Genomic DNA, 17326 nt, shown 5'->3' on the forward strand with positions numbered 1-17326 from the left:
GCATGTTGCAGAGGGGAGGCGATGGATTGCGCTCTCGCTTACTGAAGCAATGGGGAGTTGTGTCATTTTGTTAACGGCTCCATAAAGTCATAAGAAGGATACTTCTGCTTTTTCTCAGCGCTGATGCAGAGTTGCCTTGGTGAAGGTGCTGAGTGTCTGCTCTCCTTATTATTGACGTTTTCAGGGGACTTAACCAGATCTCATAAGAAAGCTGGATGTGCCCATTCCTCCCCAAGATGTGCTGGTTCCTATACTGAGTGTAGAAAATGAGGTGCTGAACAACTCTGTGTGGTGTAGTCAAAGAATTTCTAGAAAACAATAGTAGGAGGAAGCGGAATAAAAAGCTGTCAATTAGTGGCTAAGAAAAATACTTTCTGTGAGCAGTTTGCAATTTTATCTCTGATTAGTAAAATCATAGCTGTTGTCGTTTTAACTTCAGAATGCAAGAAGCTGCTTTTAAAATGTAAGGGGGGTGGAGGAGAAATGGGTTGGGACAGATCTGGCTCCAAGCTGATTTTAGGGAGGGTTTTTGTATTCAGAGGTAACTAATAGAAAGGTGAATTCTGCTCATTGAAGAATTTGGTTGTAACTTGTACAGAAGTATCTTGAACGGGTGTCGTTTAGGCACAGAGTTGTTCCCTGAGGTGAAGAAGCACCGATTCCCTTCCAACGCCCCTGGCTCAGGCTCACAGTGGGAGTGTGTGAGCTTCCCGCCACCCACGAGCAAGGGCAGACTGGTGGTACCTGAGGAATAGGGACAGGGAGAACAGAAAATGTGCAGAAATGGCACTTTCTTATGCTCTTGCAGCACGGAAGTTCACTCTGCTGCTTCTGAACTGCCTCGGTCTGCCGCGCGCTACGGGCTTAGGCCTTCTGCTTGATTCATTGTGTAAGTAGTGTGAGATAGGATCAAAGTAATGACGGATCTCTGATGCATCATTTAGCACGAAGCAAAGCAGCCCATGAGTCCTGTAATTACTTTGTTGGGCAGCCGTTTCTTTTACTGCTTTCCTTAAAGTCTTTAAACAGCTTTGTGTTACAAAGTCTCAAGCAGAATACATAAATGACTCCAGTTTGGCTTTTATTGCAGATGTTAACAGTTAGTCTTAAAATAAAATCGCTATTTATGAGGAGCAGAAATATTATCACATCTTTTAATCCTGTGTTAATAAACTGTAGCTTATAATTTCCTGTTTATTAAAATGCAGCACCCATAACTCAAATTGGTGTTGCAGCCCTGTTGTGAAATAGTTTTCGGTGATAGGCCTTTTTGAATCCCTGTTTTTCCTATCTCCCTTCTGACTGTCCTTTTCTTCCCCTTCCCTCAGTTTTTGGCTTTGGTTTTCACGTTTTCCGTCATTTAGAGAGGGAAAGAGGAATCAGAGGAAAGTGGGCCAGGGTGATTTTTTTTTTTTTAACTTTATGCTTCTTGAAGGTGGACTCCATTGGGAGTATGCTTTTCAGCTGTGCTGTAGGAGGTAGCTACAGAGCAGGATACAGCATCTTACTGTTTGTTCTCACATCTTTAGCACGCTGTCATCTCCATCTGTGAAGACCAGAGATGGGAGGCAAGAACCAATTCTCCCTTCCCCGTCCTCCCCCCACAAACTTTCAGAGGTTGTTAGGCTTTTGTTTAGGTCACAAACTAAAAATTACTGTCCTTTTTACTGCACCTTTTTCAGAGGTGAATTGGGAAGTTGTCCTATAGATAAATTTACAAAACTGAGTACTTTCTTGGGAGATCAGATTGCCTAGTCTCTCCTTAAATTTCTTTTTCTTTTAATTTTGCGTTCAGGTCTATGCTATATCTTCATACCACTTGGTGCTCTATTCAACATGGGACACCTTTTGTGACACATGTAATGGTTCTTGTTACCTTACCCTCACGTGTTATTGAAATACTCTTCTGCAACATTTTTGTCATTTTCTAAATGTTATTTCTGAACTACTGGTAGTTTCAAGCAGCACTAGGGCCCTCTTACAAATATTGTGCAAACACTGCCTATCAACTGAAATAGTAGTACTTCTTGGAAAAGAAAGCTCAAAAAGATGGAGTGGAACAGTACAATTAATGATTTATTTGACTAATTGCAACACTGCTGAAGTTTTCCTTGGTAGTTATAAAGAGTAGCTGGATAATTGGGCATGAGTATGACGGACCAGTATGCTCTTGGGCTTCATCACTGTCTGTTTTAAAACCCTTTAGGCATCTGTTTAATGTTCCCAGGCTCCTGAACCAGCTCATTACCTTAAACATACTCCCCCGAAGAGCCCCGATGTCACTTAAAATTTACACAGGCTTATATAACAACTGGATAATATAGTGCACATATGCTTTGCAGAGATCGCTAACACAGTTACCCCTGTTGGTAAAAGTGGTACATGTACCAAAATGAACGAGTTGTCGGTTATTTTCTTCATGATTCTCGAGTGGTGCTTGGGATGTGGCTGGCTGCTAGGCAGTTTGGGGGCTTTTCTCTTTCATGCTTGTGCAACACTTTTATAACTGAGAGATTGTTTGATCTGTTCCCCCCACAAGAAGCTAGTGAGGCTCCACCTCAGTTATAAATGAACCCATTTGTCAAGGGACCTCCTAATCAGTCTCTTCTGATGAGCAGTCTTCCATTGTTGTGTGACAGCTGATTAGTTACTGGTTCACCCGGCAGACTAGCTCTTCTGGACCGTAGCTGGCTTTGTCTTGAGGATGCCTCCTTATGGCTAAAGAATTGTTTGGTTTTAGTCTGTTGTTGAGCCAGTGCTCTTAAAACGTTGCTTCTAAAGACAGGGGATTCTTGGTGTGCTGCCAGCACTGACTCGTAGCAGTGTCATGAGGCAGTGTCTAAGATAGATTTTTAGTCTCTGACACAAGATGGATACCTAATCAAAGGCAGTGATTCTCCATGTACTGAAGGAGACTGCTTTGCACTTTTCAAATTATTTTAAATACCCGAATATTTCAATTTAGTCTTCCTGAAACTTGATAGTAGTATCAGTTGAGATGAAGCCCTGTAGATAACCATTTCTTTCTTCCAAATATGTAACTTCAATAAATACGGGCTAGCTGATCTCCACTGGTGATTTCCAACTTAAATTATTCCGATATTTTAAAAATCAGATGTGAAGTTCTGCAGACCATAAATTAAACTCTTTAGGAAATCCTCTTTTCTCTGTTTTATTACATCTACATTTTGAATATGTGTTAAAGCTGTTCTGCTGTGTTGCTTTTATAGATCACTTTCAACGCTGGGCTTGGTTATATCATCACTCGCTGACCAAGCGGCAGGGAAGGGGAAAAACAAGTTTGTGCCTTACAGAGATTCTGTACTCACTTGGCTTCTCAAGGTAATTAATACTTTCCGTTCATCCTGTTCACAAGATGTCAGCTTAATAGTTCGTAGGATCGTTGTAGCTTACCTCTGTGTACATGGACTTAAATTTTTTTTTTTTAAAGAAATGAGCTAAGGAGCTCATTGTTCCAAGTAATATGGACAGCTATCTCATGTTAATTCTATGTAAAGTCCTATTTGTCTATTTTCAGTCATAGTGGAATCAAAGCTGGTGGAGGTGGCTGGAAATGTTTATGGATCATACTGGTTAGTTTATATCCAGAGTACCTTTCAGTGACTAAATAGTAAGCTTTGTATTTTAATTGTCTTTGTAAAGACATTGGTATAGTCCTAGAAAAATTTTTAACCCTCAAACTTTCTCTGGATGCATTCTGCAGGACAACTTGGGAGGAAACAGCCAAACTGCCATGATAGCCACAATTAGTCCAGCAGCAGACAACTATGAAGAAACACTCTCTACTCTGAGATATGCCGACAGAGCCAAAAGGATAGTTAATCATGCTGTGGTGAATGAAGATCCAAATGCTAGGGTCATTAGAGAGTTACGTGAAGAAGTGGAAAAACTGAAAGAACAGCTCTCGCAAGCTGAGGTAACAGTATTCACAGTACAATGTAAACAGAGTTTCCCAAAGAAATGTCAAACTCTGGCTGGAAGACTGGCTTTCTTTTTAAGTGTTACAAAATGAGGAAACGAAGTGTCTTGTGCCTTTTTTTTTTTTTTTTTTTAAATAACAACAACCCAAAACATCAGTACGTTATCAACAGTTTCTCCAAATCCAAAACATAGCTGTACACTAGCTTCTGTGAAGAAAATTAACTCTATGCCAGATGAAACCAGGACAATAATTAACCTTGTTTCCTGAAATAAGTCCTACATAATGTTTGCTTATTTTTTAATAGCTTTTAAATGAGGACAACATTGTACTGATGGTGATCCTTGTCAGAATAGACTGAATAAGAGACTGTTCTTGAAGAATTTTATGTCAAGCAGTAATTGATGCAGCACAGATAAGAGCTAGGGTACAACTACATTCTGTAAACTTATTAGCAGAATTTTTTTTTTTTGCATTGTTGGACTATATGATTTTATGATGTCAAATGGACAAGTGTGAAAAGCCGTAAATTTGGTATTGGACCACAATGTATCCTTGACACTTGTGAAAATCTATACAAAGTTGTCAAAACTGCAACACTGAAACTGTCAGCAATTTGCTTTACTGCCTAACAGTTAACACTGTGTGATTGCTGCTTATCTGGGATTTATACTTATACTTGGAGCATAAAGTATCGGGTAGAATGGTTTACTTGGTGATAGCTGGAGAAATTAGGCACTGCACTGTAGGAAAATATTTTTTTTATCTTTTCAGGCAAGACACAACATACTGGTGGAAAAAGAACAGAAGTGTGTCTGAGGGTAAATTTGTGCAGTGTTTAAACTTCATGTTCATTTAAGGAATAGTGTGCCTTGTATGAACAGCTCCTTACAGGCTGAAATAGGAAAATCTGCTTTAAGAAAAAGGAGCCATTCACTTTGTAAATAAAAATCTGTTCTAATGCCATATTTTAAATCAGAAAATATTACTGTAGCATGTTCTTAATTATGTTGGTGGACTGTGGCTGAACACAAACAGTAGGAAGGTGTCCAAAGTATTACTAATTTTTTAAAAAAGTTTTTTGTCATATCTTCTGTTAAAAACAGTTATATAGAGTTATAGGCCAGCCTGTTAAATTGTTACTTGGCACTGGACGTATTCGAGTCCTTTGCTTTTGTTTCCTATTGTGAAATGAGAAGCCTGCATTAGCTCCAGAGCATGCCTTCCTCCGAAGGTAATCAACAGGGTCAGTCTGAAAGCTTTAATGCGACTCTAGGAACACTTATGAAATCGAGATAGAATGGAAGGCTAAATATCGAGAGGAATTTGTATTTGAAACTACTGTTGGAAGAATGACTTCACAGTTGAACTTCAGACATCCAAGACTTAAGTTTTTAAATATTCAGATATTTTTATACAGGCACTTAAGCTTGAGTGGCCAGTCTCGGAGATTTTGGTGGTACCATTAGCCTCTGGAGCTATGTCAATCTTCAGCTATTTCAGATCTGGACCCATTATAGGTTGATACTGCCCTCTTCCTTTGCAAGTCACCTGTTTCTTCATCTTCTGGCATGAAAAACCTGGGGATATAGTTGAAGCCTATAGTTGTTGCATTTCATATTATGTTGCTTGTGTTCAGTTTCCTTGTGCAAGCAGAGATTGCAGTGGGAAGAGTAGCTGAAGGTTTTTGGTAATTTCTGTCTCTTAGGCCATGAAGGCACCAGAACTGAAGGAAAAATTGGAAGAATCTGAAAAACTAATAAAAGAGCTAACAGTCACCTGGGAAGAAAAGCTAAGGAAAACAGAAGAAATTGCACAGGTATTTCAGAAATTTTGAGGAGGGAAGGCCAGATACTCATCTAGTGCAAGTCAGCTGAATTTCATGAGCTTTAGTGGACTGTGCTGTCTTCCCCACCAGCTATTTAGAATTCCTGTGGATTTTTGTCTTTTCCCCTTGTTTCTGGATATTCTTTATACATATTGCAGCAGGCAAGATTAACCTATTTTTGTACTTGCAGGAGAGGCAAAGACAGCTAGAGAGCATGGGAATTTCCCTTGAGTCTTCAGGTATCAAGGTTGGTGATGACAAGTGTTACCTGGTGAACCTGAATGCAGATCCTGCACTCAATGAGCTTTTGGTTTACTATTTAAAGGTAAGAATGTGAACAGGGTGTTTACACAAAACAAAAGGACACTTGTTTATTGTTTTGAATTTCTAGCTCCATTTGTTATTCAGAGTGTGTTTAGATTTTTAAGATGAGTTGCAGCAAAATAGGATAGGCTTCCTCCTACTGTTTAGGCTTTTGTTCTCCATTTGCAGTTCAGCTTCATTTTTTCCTAATTGATCTCCTGATTGCCAACAGTGGGAGAAGTGCTCAGTGTGTGTCAGTGTTGAGATAAATTCTAGCTTTTCCAGACAGGGTGTGAACAGAATTGCCTTTTGAGCTGAACTTGAAGTGAGCGCCTTGTGTTAGATGCTTCTTTTTGTTAGTGAACTGAGGATTGCTTTAAATACTCAACGAGTTAATCATAAAGAGATAATATGTATTAGTAATCAGTAAGAGTAAACATAGTCTTCAATGACAGAAAAGATTAAGAAAAAGAGGAAGGGGGGGGGAAAAGTGCTGTCAAAAATTTACAGAAATGTATTTCCCTACTGTCACTAGCTTTCATACCATTCTGTTTAGCATAGTCTCATGTCAGACTGAAATTCTGTCAAATACAAACCTAATAAGTTTGTAAGGAAATGTGAGCTCCTTGTCAATAAGATATGAAAGACTATCCTGTCTATTTTTATAGCTACTTTTCTGCTTTAGTGGTTGAAATGGGGGTTCTGTATTTGAACAGTAGCAAATAAAGCACAGCGTCTCTAACAACAGCAAAGCATTTCAGCAGAATTTACAGTATGACTTGAAATTATGTAGAGATTAGTATGTTTAGTTGAGTTGCTATATAGCTGTTTCCCAAAAAGCAGCCAACTCCGTGCACCTTGTTTTATTATCCATGTTGTCCTCTGGTATATATGCCTATATGACATGGCTGGTTTTCTTTGGTATTTGCATTTATTGCTTGTATGCAAGCATAGTCTGAAAATATTTTTAAATGAGAATGTGTGTGTGTCAGCTGCTTTATTTTGCTTTATCTAGAACTGTATCAAGATAAAGTGCAGAGCAGAAGAACGGTTTGTGTGTGACCTTTACAGTCTTCAAATCTGCTGTGGCACCATTTCTGCTCTATAGAAGTGCTTAGCAAAGGAGAGTACATAGATTGTGCAGTCTCAGTGCTTTAGCTAATATTTTCTTAGTTACATGAACAGTGATAGCTTGCTTGTCTCTTAGTAACAGCTTATTTTCTAGGATCACACAAGAGTTGGTGCAGATACCTCTCAGGATATACAGCTCTTTGGTATAGGAATCCAACCAGAACACTGTGAGATTGATATTGCTTTAGATGGAGAAGTTACACTCACACCAAAAGAAAATGCAAGGTAAGGAAGATCAGCAGCACTTTCCAGTGAAGTGTTTGCTTTTCTTTACCAGAAGATAACTTGCATGCATTTTTATTTTACATAGTCAGAAGTGTCTTACACTCTGATTAATGAGTAGCTTCAATATAGGTGACTTAGAAACTAACATTTCCCCACACGTATACACATCCACCCACCCACGCACTCTGCAGCATCACAGGCTGTCAGTGGTTTGGCTCAGAATAAACCATCGCAAGAAGGTAATGAGTAAGAATGAGGGACCATTGCTTGTCTGTATATTGGGTGGTAACAGGATCACTGAGACGCTGCTGGCTATCCTGACCTATGCCATGGGGTGGTAGGCTGTGTCTTGATGGGGGAGGATAAACTGTGCCTTGTGAGTAGTTCCTATTGTAAAGCTCAGTGTTTTGTGAGAAAGGTGTTTTAAAGATCTGGAGGTCTTCAAATTCTTTCCTAAATCTTTAATTACTGTTGTGTCTAGTAAATGTGCAGTGTGAAGTCATGCTTCTCCTTTTGTTTCTACTTCTGTATTTTAATTATTTTTCATTTTGGGAGCACTGTGGCTTCTTGGTTAGGGTTGTAAATGTCTTTGTCGCTTCAACTCCAATGACATGTGATAAGCAGGACCTTTGTCCTAGTTAATAGTCATGCTGCTTGACTGAAATCTGAATATCTAAATAATGTATAGATTATTAGTAGAATGAGAAACAGAAGTTTGATACACACCTGTTAAAAAATCCAACCTCTTTCATTCTGCCTTCAGTAAAATACCTCTTAGCGTGTGCATTTTTCTTCTGCAGTCTACAGTACAAAATTTCAAACAGATGGGATTCAGGCTTGTGGTGATAGAGTTACTGTACTAGAAATCAGTCATTTTGACTGGCAAGAACAAAGGCACATGTCAGTGGAAAAAACAAATATATGTTTTACTCGTGCCTGATCTGCAGTGCTTAAGTAGCTGTTCTTAAGATACTAGTGACAACAGAAATTTAGTTACCAGAATTTCTTCTATTGACTTACTTGAGAGAGACAGCTGAATTCAGAACACTGCATCTGAAAAGGCTTTTTTCATTTTATTTAACTTTTTTACCTTTCAAATAAAATGTTCTGCTTTGTGACTCACATATGCAAAAGTTCAACAGTTCCATTTTTCGCATTTTGTGATTGAAACTTTAATACAAAAAACCTAAATGCAAATGTAACAGTATACCAGATGTTCATAAAAATAGACCCTTGTTAATAATAGAGACTCCATTTGTTGAAAGAATGAAACTTGGATCTAAGGGTCTTTTCTTACGCTTGAATGCCGACAACTGTGTGTTGACTGACTTATATCTTGGGAGAGTTTTGTCAGTAGGATTTGCATGCAACTCAGTTTGCAGACTGTTTATAAGAAACAGGCAGTAACCCAGTTTGAGAAATGCGCATTTAAAGAAAACTATGCAACTAAAAGCAGCCTTGTCTGTGTGTTTACTAAAGAGTTGTGTCAGCCAAATCTGGAGGGGAAAGGTGCTTTGTGTTTAATTCTGATGGTAGAAATAAGACCAGTAACTTTCCTGTTGATTCTTTAGTGAGAGCCTAGCTGATTTGTGCATCACATGATACAAATCACTGTCTGTCGATGGGAGATGCAGTAGATCTTGTAGTCACTTTTCAACCTTTTTATTTTTAGGATTTCACAGAAGTTGCATTTTTTTCTTTCAGGTCCTGTGTAAATGGTGCGCTGGTATGTTCTGTCACTCAGTTATGGCATGGGGATAGAATATTATGGGGAAACAACCACTTTTTTAGGTAATAGTTGATACTTACATTCCAGCCTCTTTACATTCAGCCTACTTTTTTATTTTCTTCCACTGTTCTGTATAAACTTTTTAGAAAATTAATTTCAATTTTTACACAGAATCAATTTACCAAAGAGGAAACGACGAGACTGGCTGAAAGACCTTGAGAAAGAAACTTCGTTAGGAGAACATGATCTGGATGCAGCTAGTGAAGCTTCTTCAGAACCAGACTACAGCTATGAGTTTGCACAAATGGAAGTTATTATGAAGACACTGAATAGTAATGGTAAGGCAACTGGTTCTTTTGGATTGTCTAACAAATTCAGCATGGAACTTAAATTCTGGGTAAAGCAAGTTGTACACTTGCTCATGGGGCCTTTGGAGCATTTTCAGAAAAACATACTCTACAGAAACAATGTTAGGCATATATATAAAATCTATATAATATATACATGCAGCTAGGTATAAATACAGACATACACACAAATCAGTAGTTGGTTTGTGCCCTGAAACACAATTTTATCTGTACATCTGCTGTCCTTTATAGTGCAGCTGAGTTGTAATCAAATGTCAAATCATCATCTAAGTCCTATTAACCTCTTGCTTTTGCAAGTTACTGCAGACAAAAGGGTGCTCCAGATATGGCTCAGTTAGTTTCATCCTTCCTTTTGTATCAAATATTACCAACATCATTTTAACTTTAGTAGAAAAACACTGAAATGATAACAAATGAATAGTCAGATGTCAGCTAGCATGGTTTTTAATGCTTGATCACTCTCAATATTTTATTTAATCTTTGTTAAAACTTATTGTGATACCTTTTTTTGGACAGTATAATAAAATACAGTATATATAAAACAATGGTATGGTATATACAAAACAGTATGGTGTTTTCATGGTTTCCAGAAGGCAAGTCATAGTTCACATGATATATAGTATGGTATGAAGAAATACTGAAAAACTTGGTAAACTACTGAATGCTTTGTACAGGTTTTTTAATACACAAAATCTGAGTGGCAAATACCTTGATTTTTGGTCACTAACCGAGAAGACACAGTAGATGGTGTTTCATTGCTTTCTGTTCTCTGTTCTTCGCAGTATTTTCATTGTTTGCTGTGGTTTACTTGTTGAAATACAGTATTTACTTTTTTCTTGGTCTCCTTTTTATCCTTAAGTTGCTCTGTTTTGTTGTTGAGTGCAGCATGATGGTTTTGTATGCTTGATGCTCTAGCAATAGTTTGCAGGTTTTTTTACAGTTTGATTTTAATGGAATTTCTTGTGTGAGTGAATTACAGGGTCTCGTCATTTAAGTTGATGTGAATTACTGTTTGATAATAGAAATATTCTCATTATGGTTCACTCATACCAGGAGACGAATTTCAGATGAATCTGCCATCCTGGTGGTCTTCAGTGTTGTCATCCCTTGTGAAGATTCTGTTGCCTGTCTTAAGGCCTCAAACCATCCCATATCTGTGCCAAAACTGGGACAAAGGTTTTGAACTCGATTAGCTCATGCATGAGACTGCTGGAGAAATTTGAAAGCATTAATTGATGCTTGATCTGCTTGTCACTAACCAGGGATTTGACTAAACTGTACCAGTCTACAATGAGTCAGTGTTCTTTGAAGGGAGGGTCACATTTTTTAGTTTTCATGTGGTGTTATCTAGCTGATGGAAATGATTCCTCACAAGTGTCTTTACATTTTAGTTCAGTAGGCTTTTTTGATTGTGGTCCAGCCTAATTTTTGTCTTGGTCAGTTGTTTTGTGTGTCTTCGCTCAAGAACAGTTACAGACCTTGCTGTTCCGCTTGAGTTCTCTCCTCCCTAATGCACAGCAAATGTTAAGAGTTTCAGAGGCATCATAACCCAATTATTCTGCCTCTTGTCTCTTCTGCTCCCTCCCACATAGGTATTGCTTAACTAAGTTGGAGTAGTAAGTGATAATAAAACCCTGACAAAACAAGTGACTGTGAGGATCATAGGCTGGTCTTTTGATTTGAGGCCCGGTAGTACTTCCAGATTCTATTCTTCTCATTGGTACAGATAAAATACATTTTTTTCTGACAGGCTTCCAGTTTTTTGTAAAGCAGCTTTGTTGCAATAACATTTATTTATTCTTCCTTAAAATGAAAAATGAATATGACTAAGAAAAAAATAACTAAATAACTTAACACGTTTAATTCTATTATCCATATTCTCTGGAGAAGCCGGGGGGGGAATAAAGAAGTATCTTAAAAATGTTATTATTTTATAGGCATGTATGAGTTTGTGATTTTTCTTTCACATCAGTGGCTTGATATAGCCCGAAGCAAAAGTTTTTGATTTTCCTTTGTTTTGGGGTTTTTTCACCCTTGACCTATTTGAGAACAGTAACCCTCTTTAAATAAATAGCCTAGCTTCTCCAGGGTGCCAACACGTTTGTTTTTATCGCATGTAACCAGTACAACAGTGTCGCATACTGCATCTGGCTCCAGAGGAGCTCTGAGGAAAATGTGTAACTTTGAAAACAGCTGTAAAGAAAACATTCAGATTTTTTCCTCCCTTCAGCATGTTCTCTTTCTTTGTGGGATTCTGTCAGATCAGCTTTGTATTGCTAATTTGTGATGCTGGTCAAACACAAAATGCAGCAAAGAAGTTTACTTTATTCTTGTATACAGTGCAGTGGTTAAGTAAACAATGTGATTAGGTTACCCAGCTTCTCATTTAAGCAAACAAAGCTGTTACAGCTCAGGGTGTGGTTTTTGATGAAACTTAGTAAAGCAGCCTGTGTCATAACATTCTTCTAGCTTGTTTAGAAAAATGCACCTACGTGAAATCTTAAGGAAATTTATTCAGCATTGTTGTTACTGAATTAACAGGTTCCAGATGTGAATTGTGATGTTGCAGCAAGGTAATAAATTATGTTCATCCTATGGAGAAAGTACATTCTTCTGGTTCATTGTTAATATTCTAACGTTTTGCAGAGGATTAACTGCATATGAATGGTTTTTTCAGGGCCATTGAACTTGTCACATAAATATGTGAAGGATTGGGACTTGGGACTTTTAACACTGTATGGAATTTGCTGTGTGTTTGGCAAGCACTCGGTAAAATCTTCCCTAATTAATTTGACTTTGCATGAGAAATCAAAAATTTTGGAACATGGTGTTTAAATCTAACTTAAACACTATTGTAGTTCTTTCAATTGTGAAAAACCTGACTGTTTGTTCATCTTCTAACTGGATGATTTATAACTCACACCATATCTTGCTTTTTCACTGCGAAGGGCTCAGGGTTTTCTGTGTAAACTCTTTCAAAAGTTAAATTGAAAACTTTTAGAAAAGTGGAAATTTACCTTTTGCGTTTCAATACAAGCATAACTTGCCTTTTTTCTTTCCCAAATAGTAGTGGATTTTGTTGAAATTGAAAATTTTTAGACTAGTTTCTTGCATCTTGTTCCAAATATTTTCCATGGTATAATTTGATCCTGTGGTGGTTGTGATCCTGTAAATCTAGGTGGCTGAAAAGATCACTTTTATTAAGGAAATCTGCTCCCTGAGCTTGGAGCTGGTCTTTGAGCAGTTTAGGAAAGTCTTGTCTTAATGAGTCAGCCTTAGATTCATTTCCTGTGTTTGCAAACACAATAGAGGGCTTTTAATTTCTTCCATGCCTCCTCTTTGTCTTCTGCGTAATACCTGATTTCTCAACGATTCTTACACATAACTAAAACTGTTCTAGGGTTTATGGAGTAAAACCTATGCATGTGAAGGTAATTCTGGTATTATCTGGAGGAGTTAGCAGGATAATGATGATGCAGATCAACATTAATAACTTGGTTTCTAGTCTAGAATATTAGAACTTGGTTCAGTCAGTTGTTTTTGTTGCACTGTCTGTCTAAAAGCTAAAAATAGCTAACTGTCTTTCTGAGAATGTCTTGTACTAAAAAGTAATATTTCTGGTTATTTTAAGACACTTTTATGCATCACTGTTTTGCTATTTGGTTGCCATTTATACTGACTGATTTTTACCTTTGTGCTTTATAATTACCATTGTGATGGTATTTTATGATGCCTTTGTGTGAAGCCAGTGATTTCTTCCACGGATAAGGCCAGGGCGGCAGTAGCAACTTGTAGGAGTGTGTGTTTTCTGCTAAAAATAAAGATGTGCTTTACATCAGTCTTAATATTTCAAAAAAGGATGCTGAAAGGCAAATACAAACCCATTGTAACAACAGAACCCTGGAGATCCTGTTTCCTTCTCTGGCATTTATAATAGGAAGGATTTCTTTTATCAAGTGACTTGCCTCAGTGGCCATGTATGTTAAACTAACTCACTGTCTGTGATTTTATCTTCAGCAAAATTAGTTTCAGTAGTTTCAGTACTAAGTTGTTATCAATTACTAAATATAGTAATGCTACATTGGTTTGTGAAGATACAGGGGATGTGCTTTTAGGGAGAGTGTATGTACATGTTATGGTGACCAACATACATGTTGACCAACATACACTACTAGTGATAAAAACCCTACAGAACCTTTCATGTGAATCCTCTATTGCATGCTATAGTAACCTGAATTTTATTCCATGTAGCATTGCAGTGTCAGGAGAACTTGTACAAAATCTTACAAGGACTGGGTTTTGGTAGTGAAGGCAAGATGGTTCGTAACTAAATCACACCGACGTGTTTTTTGGTTTTTTGTTTTGTTTAGTTTTTTCAGAAGCATACCTCTAGTTCCAAAGTGGGACAGCGTAATGAAATCTGGGTTTATTTTTCTCCTTCCTTGTGTGACAGATTGACATCCTTAGAAATCACAACAGCTCTTTTTTTTTTTATATTTGCAAAATGGAAGAGGTATCATAAACAATTATTTTAAAGCTGAAGATTTTTGAATTTGAAAATCCTGGTATGTCCTGGAGCTGCAGTATTGCTTCCCCCTGATAATCCACCGCTCCAACTATGGAACTCCTTTCCCTTCCCTTTCTGATGTACAGACTCAGCAATGTGTTAGGTGATGTGCTGTCACTCAGATATTCATCTAGACTGGTCCTTTTGCAAATCACTTTTTTGCTGTATTTAAGCTTTCCGATGTGTATATGCGAAGCAGATATATACTGGTAGTGTATAGGAACAGCTTATTCCGTTGAATTTCTCTTCCAGAGGCACAGTCTGGCATTGGACCCAAAACCAGGAATAGACACAGTTTCTGTCTGAGAAAAGAAACAGACACAAATGTTTTTTTAACATTCTTTGAGGTTTAACCATAGCTGATTGACACAAGCAGTTGTTGTTTAAGGATATAATATCCAAACGGATATTTATTCTGGGTTGATACTGAGACGAAATGTAGTTTGTAAAGCTAACTGCAGAAGCCCCCTCCAGAATGTACTTTATCTGCTTCGGTGCTGTGAAGCACATTGGTGCAATGTAGTGTGTGACTAGTCAGATAATTTGTTTGTCTCGGTTTTCATCTGCAGCTCTTGAACATGTTTCATTTTCTACCAAAATGGAGAAAGTAAATTGCCTTTTACTTCCTTAAGTAATTTCCTTCTCTGATTAACATCATCTTCCTTTGTGTTTTGGTTTATTTGCTTTTTATTAATTTGTCCCCTTTTCCATATAGTCTTTTTTTTCCCCCCTACTGGGATTCTGGAACATACTACAACTTCACAGTATTGACGTATGCAGTAGATGAGGGTTTTAACCACTGTTCTAGCCCCTTTGCATGCTCTATTTTTTTTCTCGTTTGGATTTATTTAATGCAATACTTATTATTTTGCCTTTTGTTTTGGGGGGCAGTGGCCATCTTGTGTTTGCAGAGTCTGGGATATGTTGATTGCTGTTATCTAATAAATAATGAGTGTTCTGTGATGCTGAAATAGCATTTTCTCACTTCTGTTTTTTGTCCTCTCTCTCTCTCTCTTCACCCCCCCCCCCCCCCCCCCCCCCCCTTTTTTCTTTTTTCTTTTTAGACCCAGTGCAAAACGTGGTCCAGATCTTGGAGAAACAGTACTTGGAAGAGAAACGGAGTGCTCTTGAGGAGCAGCGGCTGATGTATGAACGTGAGTTAGAGCTGTTGCGACAGCAGCTCTCTCCAGAAAGGCAGCATCAGCATGGCAGTGACAGACTTTCCTATACTGCTCAGACTGCACAGCAGAAAGTAAATCTCTGGACAGAAGAGAGGTGAGAATACAGGAGTTAAAACAAAGGAATTAGTAAGAACTACAAAGGGTGACAGTTTTTTTGGTGTTTTTTTTTTTTTTTTTTGTGGAGTTGACGTGCAGTACAAGATCTGCCTCCACCAAAGCGTTAGCATTTCATTTAGGACTAGGTTCTGGTGTGTAATGTGTGTACAAGATCTTCCTATTTGGTTTAACAGACAAATGAAATAAGAATTTAGCTTTTATTGATAGACATTATAGTTTGTTTTGTTTTTTTTTAAGTAGAAAAATGCTTGTGAAATGTTTGGTTTAGCAATTATTAAGTTAGTTCTGGAAAGAGAGAAAAGGATAGCACAGAGGTGAATTTGTCAATTCAGACTAAGGAGTCCACTAAGGAGTATTGTGTGTTAAGAGTATACAATGAGAGCATGGTATTTTGCAATTTAAAAACCATTTGAAAATACAGAAAATGGGAGTCCTTAAATGTTGTATGTATGTGTTTCTAAAAGTAAGCCCAGCTTTAGAAGAGTTTGAGAACTGCAGAATAGTCAAATAGAGTATGTTTGTGCTGTTTAGGAAGTAAAAGATCTTGGTTTAGTTTTTGTGCAAGGTTTTGTTTTGTAATTTCTGCCCAGCTTTGGGGAAAAAACCCTAAACAGATAACACACTGTTGACCAGCAATGACTAGAATGTTTTCCATGGCAAGCATAGGGAGACATAGTGCTGTGTTTCAACTTTAATTAAAATGTTTGCCCCTGTAAGAGCTAAAAACAGAATCATTGGGAACTGAATGTAAAGCATTACAGAGTCATGGCTGGGATTTGCAGGCTCTTTTAGGGCTCCAGAAGGACTGCAAAATGAGAAACATGCTAGTTGGAATTCAGAACTGCTTTAAGCACAGCAAGGCCATCAAGAAATCATTGATAACCCACTTCAGCAGCAGGTATGAGAACTGGGTTTACTGGCAAAGGAAGCCATACCTCTAAAAAGATGCAACAGAAGGGAAAAGGAAGTAACAAAAAACATCTTGAGAGCTGAGAAGAAAAAATTGTAATTGATCAACTTAAAATTAACCAACCACGACATAAAAAAAGAGAATCTAGAGTGGTATCAAGGTGAAGTCTTCCGCCAGCCTTCTCTTCTCAGTAGTTGTTAGGTGTTTCTTAGGAAGAGCTGTGCTTGGAACAAGCATTTTTTTCTCTGGATTTCATGGGTGAATGCTTTACTCTATGTAATTGTTGAACTGCTTGAAGACTGTACTTTGCTGCATTGTGAGAAAGGGGAGAATGAATGCTCTTTGTAGTGATCAGTAAGGAGTCTGATGATGTTTTGGTGGTACTGCCATTGAATAAGCGGTTTTCTGGAAGAACTAGTTATCAGTTTCCTGTCCCCCAGAAGATCCTCTTAAGTATACTTTTTTGTTTATTTATAGTTCTAGAAGAGGTTTTGGGCTTCTAAAAAAAAAAAGGGGGGGGTGAATCTTCTTAAATAAGAAACCAGAAAACAGTCTTTGAGGGATTTCTGCTGTAAAAGCATGGCAACATGGTGCTGAGAGGGTGTTTACCAGCCAACTGGCCAGAGGGCAAGAATTGCAGGAAAAAATAGGAAGACTGGATGTGAAGAATGTGTGAAAAAGCCGAATGTCTGGATTGCACAGAATTTTATCAGTGCAGTTTTAGCTGCAGCTCTGTTGCCATTGCAGATGAAGCTGAGCTCTACCGGATCAGCCGGCAAAATGTATTTGATAGGTATCAGATGTAGGCATGTGGTTGTATCTGTCAGATCAACTAGAACACATTGCACAGGTTTTTTTTGGCTTTATGCTGGCTATGGAAGGATAGGTGATACCTGACCTGGTGTTAAAACCTATTGGCATAAAGTTATCCCATTGCAACTTTGAGCAGAGGGGTGGTGATGGTGTCCTGGAACAAAGGTTTAGTTCAGCATGTTCTGTATCTGACATTAGGAATCCCAGAGGCTTG

At 37.9% G+C, this 17326-nt stretch overlaps 1 protein-coding gene across 1 annotated transcript in view; it reads left to right on the forward strand.

The window, feature by feature from the left end:
• The window catches only part of KIF13A (kinesin family member 13A), a 115022-nt gene that overhangs the window by 67000 nt on the left and 30696 nt on the right, over nt 1-17326 (forward strand). Inside the window, exons 9-16 of the mRNA XM_010285816.1 lie at nt 3231-3342; nt 3725-3937; nt 5649-5759; nt 5959-6093; nt 7297-7427; nt 9132-9218; nt 9328-9494; nt 15156-15366. Of these exons, the coding sequence (XP_010284118.1) occupies nt 3231-3342; nt 3725-3937; nt 5649-5759; nt 5959-6093; nt 7297-7427; nt 9132-9218; nt 9328-9494; nt 15156-15366 (1167 nt within the window). The remainder of the gene's footprint in view (nt 1-3230; nt 3343-3724; nt 3938-5648; nt 5760-5958; nt 6094-7296; nt 7428-9131; nt 9219-9327; nt 9495-15155; nt 15367-17326) is intronic.

Source organism: Phaethon lepturus, unplaced genomic scaffold (assembly GCF_000687285.1).
Source record: "Phaethon lepturus isolate BGI_N335 unplaced genomic scaffold, ASM68728v1 scaffold10494, whole genome shotgun sequence".
NCBI classification, from domain to species: domain Eukaryota; kingdom Metazoa; phylum Chordata; class Aves; order Phaethontiformes; family Phaethontidae; genus Phaethon; species Phaethon lepturus.